Raw genomic sequence first — 9,656 nt, forward strand, 5'->3', positions numbered from 1 at the left:
TACACGAGTTCTGGAAAATAGTCAGCGGCGAGCAGTTTCATAGATACATTTTTCAGTGGAGAGGAAAAAGAGAGTGAAAGTGATCGATGATTCACTTACTCCAAGTTAATTATTCAACAATCGATTCTTGAGGTTAGTTCGTGAACTGTGCTTACAAAAAGTAGCAGCGGACCAGTCCGCAGATAATTTGTAGATTTAGCAAGTAGAGCATTAGTACTGAGTTGGAGGTAAGGCCCGGTTCAGACGCCGAACTTTTCGTGAGCCGACAACAGGAAACCGTGTTGACAAATTCTCTTTTCAGGTTCAAGTTGTTTCAGAGGAAAGACCTTTTCAAATAGAAGTCAATCACACGAACTCTGGAAAATAGTTAGCCGCGAGCAGTTTCATATGTTAAAATAGACACATTTTTCAGTGGAGAGGAAAAGTAGAGTGAAAGTGATCGATGATTCACTTACTCCAAGTTAATTATTCAACAATCGATTCTTGAGGTCAGTTCGTGAACTGTGCTTACAAAAAGTAGCGGGGGACCAGTCCGCAGATAATTTGCAGATTTAGCAAGTAGAACATTAGTACTAAGTTGGAGGTAAGGCCCGGTTCAGACGCCGAACTTTTCGTGAGCCGAACTCAATTTGAATTTGAATGGACCCAAATTAACAAAAGTACGCCTGTTCATTCAGACGCCGTTCTTTATAGGCGTTTCAAATACAGTTCAAGTAAAAGCAGACAAACGGCCTGCAAATACATTGTAATAATTTATGCATTAGGATCGGCACATAAAAAGTACGGCGTCTGAATCAAAGCCGTTCCGAAGGTGTTCCAAAGGCGAAATTCTCGATTGAGCCAGGCGAGAAGAACGGGTGAGCCGTTCCAAATTGAAACAGCCGTTCCAAATTGATTCAGACGCCGACCTTTTCATTTACTTAATTCAAAGAATTTAGTTCGGCTCATGAAAAGATCAACGTTTGAACCGGGTCTAAGTCTCAGTTCAGGACCGGTGTACTTTTGGAGAAATTAAGAAAAATATGATAGAATATAGGAATTTTATCCAGCCGGGGAAGACTCAGAAAAGAAATATTTACACTTTTGTACATCAGATAAGCTTGCCTAAAAAGTAAAAGCTTTCGGCGAGACCTCTAGCCCCGACACAACTGACACATCGTGTAACCTCACCGCTTTAGGTGAGGTTAGTAAGTGATTAAGTCTTGAAGTCTAACCGAAAGCTTTTACTTTTAGGCAAGCTTATCCTGTGGAAAAAAGTTTAAATTTTTCTAAAAATATAATATTCGTTTTACCCTGCAGCCAAAATGGCCGAACGTGTACCTTGATAAATCATCCATTATTTTGTTTATGTTAACCTCATGAAACAATTAAGATGATAAATGTCACTGGGTCTGCTGTAGGTATTAAGTTGTAGCGTTTCAATGGACTTAAGAGATTTACATTTACACTTTTTAGGCAAAATTTATCCTTGTAAATAAGGCCTTCCGCCGAGAACAATCATCCATTGTTACCATGGTAACACAAATGCTACAACCTTGTTAAGGTGGATTTTAATGCATCCGTCGGGTACCTAAATGCATACAAAATTTAAGGGGAGGGGGTTGAAAATATTCATATCTCAAATTGTTTGACTCTTACACACCAAGCACTCTTAATTGTTAAACTTCTTTTGAACAAATAAAAGGAACAAAAACATTAAGAGAAAATTAATGGTGAAGGAGTTAACCCGCTTTCACTCCATGTAAGTTCTCCCTATAATATCCATACATTATACAGTAAACAGGTAATGAGAATACTCAATTTTATCAGGTAGAAATTGTAATCTTGATCTTACACCCAATTCTCATAACTAATTTACAAGGAAATGTGTAGCAGCTAGAGGGGAGATTTATCAGATCTTGGGGGTGAAATGATTAGAGTCAATTCTCCACACCTTCAAACTTGGAATTCATTTTGCGTTGCGTTTACCTTTGATGATATTACTCTAAATAATTTTGAACTATCCGACTTTTCATCGGTTTACATTTTGCCAATAACAGTAAATGAATAGTTCCACCACAGACTCGAAGAAGCCTTACAGAAGAAATAGCTGACTGATGATAAAATATGGTGGACCAACTGAGCAGGACTTTTCCGAGGATGATGGCTTAATTCTGTTTCTGATTTTTGAATCAGAGGATCATTGTCGGTTTAGTACAGTCACTTTACTTATTGTTCACAGTATCGTATAGAGGATGAGATAGTCTACTCCATCCTTGGCCCACCTCTGTATGATTCTTCAAATTTGGAAGAGTCAGCACTTTTGAAGACGTGTCACATTCTTATCGAAGTCTAGTTCTGATCCGGTTTAAGTTTCTTTTCTTACTTTCCTAAATTTTCAAATATTTGTTTCAGGTTTGTGAACGGCATGATATATTATGGGCTGTCACTGAGTTCAGGAGAATTTGGAGGAAGTATCTATTTGAATTTTATACCGACGAGTTTGGTGGAGATCCCTACAAATATCCTGGTTCTTCACAACTGTAACAGGTATTGGGACATTTTAGTTAGGACGAACAGCAAGTTTGAGGACACAACGGTCTGCGCATGATCAAACTTCAAGACGTCCAGTGATGGTACTCCTGCTAGCGGTGGTAGATCATTTGAATGCTTGTAATGAAATCTTTTTGTCAGAAAAACCGTAAATTTTTCTTCTTTTTTTTTTTTTTTTTTTTTTTTTTTTTAATATTTTGTGCGGCTTCCTGCCGTGCAGCCAACCAAAATTGATTCTTAGTTGAAATTTAAAAATGATCTTTGGCTAAAACGATTAAAAACTACGAGGACCCTACCAGCTTTCGACTACCCGAGCCGCAGTCTTGGACGGGTAAATAATTCTCTTGCGCATGCCTGAAGTTTGATTGCTGAGTCACTTTTGACAAGATTGGCTTAATAGCCGGCCGCTGTTAGGCTTTACTGAGCCCACGCCCCTTTCCCGTAGGATCTCTACTTGAGGAGGAACGGAATCAAGAAAGCAAAATGAAGTCTGTTAAAGAAAATTATTTTCCTTTTGTTTCGCACTAGATCGGAAATTGCATTGAAAACTAATTTGTCACTTATCTTTATGAAAACAAATACATGTTTTAACCAATTGCATGTGCTTTTTCCTTTACCAGGTTTGGTCGTCGGAAAACTTTAGTAGCTTATATGATTTTAGCAGGAGTCACTGTGGTGGCAGTTTCCTTGATACCAAATGGTACTAATAACACAGGTATTTGAGAAACGATGATCTTTATCTTATTCTGATATCAACTCAAATTCCCCGTAAATTTTCACGCAACCATTTCATATGTTTCTTTTCAGGTTACATCGCTGGTCGAGTGACGCTTGGCACTCTGGGTAAACTCTGTATTACCACTTCTTTCAACGCCATTTACGTTTTCTCCGCTGAACTTTTCCCAACGATTGCTAGGTGAGATTCAAATAAAGTTGCCTGAAGGTTAAGCCGTCGAACCCTTGTAACTCTTGCCTCGGGGCAGGAGACACGGGGCACGGGGCACGAGGCACGGGGCACGGGGCACGAGAAACGGGGCGCGGGGCGCGGGGCGCGGGGCGCGGGGCGCGGGGCGCGGGGCGCGGGGCGCGGGGCGCGGGGCGCGGGGCGCGGGGCGCGGGGCGCGGGGCGCGGGGCGCGGGGCGCGGGGCGCGGGGCGCGGGGCGCGGGGCGCGGGGCGCGGGGGGCGGGGCGCGGGGGACGGGGCGCGGGGCACGGGGCACGAGAAACGGGGCGCGGGGCGCGGGGCGCGGGGCGCGGGGCGAAAGTACTCGAAGAAAAAAGAATAAGGAAGGGAGAAACAAGAAAAGTGGAATAAGGAATGAGGTAAGATAAACAAGAATGGGTGAAGAAAAGAATGAACACACTAAAGTGTGTGGAACAGGAATATGAAATATAAATATAGAGGCAAGACCGATACAACGTAGATAAGTGAATTTTAAGACGGAGCACTATATTTCGGTTGGCCAAACCAGCCTACTTCAGGTGCAGGGTGTGGAACAGGGTCCGCAAACCAAGAACAAGGAATTTCTTCTCTTAGCTTTCAAGTCAATTGTTTATAATTTCATTTCAGAAACAGCGGCATGGGTATGGTATCCGTAGCAAGTCGTATTGAGGCAGCAAGCTCTCCCTTTGTGGTGGAAATGACTCGTATTAACGCCATTTTGCCTTTCGCCTTAATGGGAGGCTTGTCTTTCATTGCTGCAGTTTTTTGTTGGGTCCTTCCAGAGACTCTTGGGAAGCACACCGCTGAAGTTATGGAAGACACCGACGAAAAACAGGAAGGTATACTTTTCTTGCAAGATATTTTGGTTCAGCGAGACTTGTAATACCCCGGACAGACTACTAGTGTCCGCCTCAATAAGGGTATTCGTTTTGACCTTTTGAATTGTTCACCTAATACAGGTTTTGGGTCACGAAAGGACCGATTGTGAGTGTCCACTTCCTCTATAGGGAGGGGGAAGGATATAACTGAATAAGGATTCAATTGACTGTAAATATTCGCTTGACACGTGGCGTGGTATGTCGACGTATTATTAGTGACCGGCCTATACAGTACAGGTTTACTGTATCACAGGAGCCGGTTGCTTAAAATACAGTGAGAGCTACCTTATTACGAGAGAGTGTAAACTGTTAAAGCCTCCCTAGTCTTTAACGAACCCTGAACATTGTACCTACTTCCCATGCACTATCAAATGAAATTTGATCGTTAGTACTGATCGATTTCTTGAGATCACAGTTTATCGTATGGTAACAGAGATACATATAGAACACAAAACGTAAAATACTCCTGATCTGTTTCTGGGCTGAATGTAAAAAATACATTCGCCTGCACATCAAACGCAGTCGGTTCATATCGAAGTGTCTATTAAACTCTGCTAAGCCTGCTGGTTTTTATTAATGATACTAATGATAATAATAATAGACGTCAAACTCAACGAGACGTCAGTGGTCAAGAATCTCGAGTCAGGATCCAACTACAAGTTTCTGGGGATTAAAGAGTCAGTTATGCAAGACGAGAAGCAAGCCCTCAAAGAGGCAGCAAAGGTGTATTTCAGAAGACTATCCGTGATCTGGATGAGCCCACTATCTGATTTTAACCGCGTCCTTGCTACAAACCAGTTTGCACTTCCAGCACTCACATACCCCATGTGGACCCAGCATTGGCCACTTGCTGAGTTGCGTGACATCGACAGACAAACAAGAAAGATCATCTGCGAAAATGGAGGGCGACATCCACTTGGCTCCATAGCGGTGCTATATCTACCTAGGGAGAAAGGAGGACGAGGACTACGAGCCATTGAACAAGAGTATAAGCTGATCAAGATCAAAGCAGCAGTTAAACTCTATGAAAGTCTAGACCCCAAGATGAAATCTGTGCAACAGTTTGAAGAATGTGCTACAGTCAAGGGATTCTCCTCTCTTATCACTGACTCGAAAAAGTTTGCACAAGAACTGGATATAACTCTGAACTTGAATACCACTGAACCATCATGTAGCCCAACAGAAGAACCAGAGATAGCTACCAAAGATATGCACACCAAGAAGCATATAAAGAAAGTTGTAAATGAGAAACTAGTCAAAAAAGTCGAAGATCAACAGTGGCAAGGGAGTCTTTTAAAAGCAAGATAGCAAGATGATCAACTGAGCCTTGAAAATTGTTTTGCATGGCTTAATAAATGGCAATGTGCTCCTACCCACTGTATCGCAGGCATCATGGAACTGTACGAGCAGCTCACACCAACAAAGGTCTACATGGCCTACAAGACCGGAACAACGGACAAGAACGATGTCAAAAGTAGAATGTGTGGCGAAGGTCCCGAGAGCATGGCACATGTACTTGCTGGATGTCCATCATTAGCTCAGTCCAAGTACTTAGAAAGGCACAATTTTGCTTTGAAAGTGTTCTTCTTTGAGATGCTCAAAGACCTAGAGCTCGCTGATAGTACTCCGCCATGGTTCTCAGATGTGAAGCCCAAACCTCTTTATAAGTCACCTGATGCTGAGGCATACTGGGATGTACCTGTATATGCTGATTATACATACGTACAATCTAATCGTGTAGATGCACGTTTCATCGACCACAAAAACAAGAAGGTACTTATGGTGGAAATGAGCTGCCCTTGGATCAACAACAGAGACAAGAAAGACAAAGAAAAGACCAAGAAGTATGGAGCACTTAGACTTGAGCTGACAAAACAACACCCAGGATACAAGATCTCACAACTAAACGTCATTATAGATGTACTTGGAGGATGTCTAAAGCCATGGAATCTGAAATGAAGGGCTTCTTTGGTACAAGATACAAAGAAATATTACTGAGAATGCAGAAAGTTGTATTAAGTAGCACTCTGAACATTGCAAGATCATTTAAACTGGTTACAGCGATAGAATTTTAATGACATTATGATTTGGTTTTTATGAACAGGATTTTATGAACATTTTAAGTTAAGGATATTTTAAGAACCGAACAGTAAATCATGAACATTTAAAAAAAGAAAAAAATTATTATCTTAGTATTGGGCCAATTGACACTTTTATCGTTTTATGTTGATCATTTATATTTAAGTAGTATTAGATATTATTCTAGTTAACAGTCCTGTCATGCAGACAGGTTACGAATTTTCGCCCTATCTTGCTTAGCTCACTAGCATCCAAACTTGTATACTGCATAATAATAATAATAATAATAATATACGTTAATTGAGGCTGATATTCATTTAATCCCTTTCACCAGAGTGTGGTGAGGGTCGCACAACAGAGCGAGGCTCCAAATTAAGTGCGCCCTATATCCCACCCATCCCACCCCAGGGGAGGACATCCATCACACAGTAATCTTGTGTGTGGGAAATTAACGTCTCCTACCCCAACCCTGCAGGAGACGGGACCTCCATTTATTCGTCCCTATCCGAGAAGACTAGAATATCTAACCATTTCTTGATGTTATAGAAAGGTAGCAAATTCTTCTCAATTATTTTAAGACCCTGAGTGTTGGTCCCTCTTAGGGGCTTTTCAGCCACAATGTAGACTAACTCAGAGCTTAAAAATCCCCACTGGCAGGAGGCAGACTAGTGGGCTATTTACAGAGCTGTGAAATGTTCAGCAGGCAACCGTGGACGATACTCCTACTCTTGTACGTTGGATCAGCGATGATCTGATCGGCCTAAAATAACGAATATGGAATATAAATATAGAGGCAAGACCGATACAACGTAGATAAGTAAATTTTAAGACGGAGCACTATATTTCGGCTGGCCAAACCAGCCTTCTTCAGGTGCAGTGGGAATTAACAGAGAATTGGGGTGATGCTTCATAGATAGCTGTATGATGTAACAGCGGAAATATGTAAAACTAATTTGATTGACAATGAGATAACAATAAAAATTGAAATAGTGAGCAAAAATAGAAATGAAGTAAGGTAAATTGGATAAATAACTAGAAACTAATACGTTTCTTCGCGAGCGTTAAGGCCATCTGGATAAATAGTGTTGCCACTTGAAATTAAAAAAGCTTCCCTGGCCTTGCGTATCGAGTCTCTCTTGGAAAACACTTTTTCGATGGCGATTAGCTCCATGTCGTGAGCAGAGTGGTTAGGTGAGGAAATGAAGTGTTCTGCCGCTGTAGTAGGTTTAGATTTAGAGCTAGGTTTATCAGTGGTACGGCGGTGTTCATTAAAACGGTCTTTTAAACGTCGTTTAGTTTCTCCTATGTATTGTAAGGTACAGCGGTTACACTCAATTAAGTAGATAAGAATTTTAGTGTCACGGGTCAAGTGAGATTTGATGGGACGTGTTTCGCCGGTAGAAAAAAGGTATAGTTAGTAAGACCGTCAGAGATGTAGGGGCAAGTAGCGCAGTTTCTACCACAACGGAAAGAGCCGGGGGGGGGAGTTGAGGATGGGAAGTGGTAGAATTAAAGGGAAGTTTGGCTGTTATTTACAGAGCGCAGCCGAGGAGTTGAACTTGGGGCAACCGAGAACAAATCCAGTGAGTGGCAGAGTGGAGGACTTGAACCCGGGACACCGGATTACAAGTCCAGCATCCTAACCACTCGGCCACGCCGCCTCCTTAGTCTTTATTACTCTCCACTCGAGAAGACATGGCCATCTGCGTGACAGCAAAAACAACACTGAACAACAACTAGAACAAAAGTCAGGCAAGGCATAATTTGCCTGACTTACTAAAGTCTGCGGTAAAATAGCCAGCATATTTATAGCCAAGTAGAGGCAGGACGCCCAACCTCGTTCCCAGGGTCTCTCCCCCTTCGCTGTAGGGGGGCGGTAAGATCAGAGACCCTGGGAAGGAGGTTGGCAGGAGCCCCTGGTAGAGATTATTGTTTATCTACATGTACCCTATTATTGTTGAATATTAAAACAGAACTGTGTTAATTATTTTCGCTTGTTTTCAGATAAAGACCATCCTCTTGAAGAACTAAAGAAATGAGGATTGACTGCTGCTTTCTGTTGCCTTTTCACATTACCTTTTTAGTTCTCTGGACATTTACCAACGACTTTACCTTTGAAAGTAAATCTTTGAATTAATAGGACTTTGGTGAGACCACCTTAGGATACATTTCTGAGTGTCTGAAGTAATTTCTCGGAGTTCTGGTAGATATAGAATTTCCCTTCTAAAAAGGAGAAAGCTTAATAACCCAAACTATAGGCGTGACACTTATGATCAAGGTAGTAATTCTCTTTGTGTATAGAGACCTTCAACAATAAATGATTTCTTAGGGCTATGTGTGTCTGTGAATATGTGAAGGTTTATCAGTAATATTTCCATAAGGTCGTAATGATAGCAAGTATGAGAGATATTGTAAGAGATATACAACTTTTTTGAAAGACATGTTTCGGCATGCGGCCATCTTCAGTCAATGAGTAACTGAGTGTGAACAATTTTATAGCATACAAGTAAATGAATAAATTATTTACAACAGGATGTAATACAAAAGCGGGTAATAATTACAACGTGACACCAAAACATCAAAGGTGTTTAATTCTTTTCCTTGGCATATTATTGACTTTCACGCGGTATCTTGACAGGTCTTCCTCTCAAGAAAGCCGGAACATTAATGATGACAACAATACACGTTACTTTAAACTCCCTTTTGTGGGCTATTATTCTAAAATAGCGAACCTTAAACTCCCACAACTCACTAAGCGCTTTTGCAAATCGTACCTAAATATCAAACTAGTTTTCACTTCTTTTAAAATCAAATACATTTTTAGTGTTAAAGATCGTACTCCTGATGCTCTAAAATCCATGGTAGTTTACCAATTTTCTTGTGCGGGATGCAATTTCCGTTATATTGGTGAAACTAGTCGCCACTTTTCTGCTAGGATAAAGGAGCACAAGGAAAGCGATAAAAACTCGCATATTTTTAAGCCTTTCAACACATCTCCTTCTTGTAAGAACAAATACTCCCCTTCTTGTTTTAGTATTCTGGATTTTACTAACTACTCAATTGATTTAAAACTCAAAGAGGCTTTTTATATAAAAGAGATCAAACCTGAACTTAACAAACAATTACAGCATTATAATTATCACTTTTCTAGCGTTATAGTTGACACCTTTGATGTTTTGGTGTCACGTTGAAATTAGTACCCGCTTTCCTATTACATCATATT

At 41.1% G+C, this 9,656-nt stretch overlaps 1 protein-coding gene and 1 pseudogene across 1 annotated transcript; both read left to right on the forward strand.

Moving 5' to 3' along the window:
- Positions 1–3,089: 3,089 nt before the first annotated feature.
- Positions 3,090–8,920, forward strand: LOC148740486 (organic cation transporter protein-like). Its single transcript, XM_088749810.1, has 4 exons — positions 3,090–3,247; positions 3,340–3,448; positions 4,104–4,315; positions 8,438–8,920. The coding sequence occupies exons 1-4, from the start codon at positions 3,184–3,186 to the stop codon at positions 8,470–8,472; spliced, it is 420 nt and encodes a 139-aa protein (XP_088605936.1). The 5' UTR covers positions 3,090–3,183; the 3' UTR covers positions 8,473–8,920.
- LOC148740487 (uncharacterized) lies at positions 4,952–6,682 on the forward strand (annotated as a pseudogene).
- Positions 8,921–9,656: the final 736 nt, after the last annotated feature.

The sequence above is a fragment of the Stylophora pistillata genome, chromosome 2 (assembly GCF_964205215.1).
Source record: "Stylophora pistillata chromosome 2, jaStyPist1.2, whole genome shotgun sequence".
Taxonomy (NCBI): Eukaryota; Metazoa; Cnidaria; class Anthozoa; order Scleractinia; family Pocilloporidae; genus Stylophora; species Stylophora pistillata.

Coding starts and splice junctions, on each gene's coding strand:
- LOC148740486 (XM_088749810.1), top strand. CDS start 3,184: ATGATTTTAGCAGGAGTCACTGTGGTGGCAGTTTCCTTGATACCAAAT. Junction 3,248..3,339: donor AAATGGTACTAATAACACAG/GTATTTGAGAAA, acceptor GTTTCTTTTCAG/GTTACATCGCTGGTCGAGTG. Junction 4,316..8,437: donor CACCGACGAAAAACAGGAAG/GTATACTTTTCT, acceptor GCTTGTTTTCAG/ATAAAGACCATCCTCTTGAA.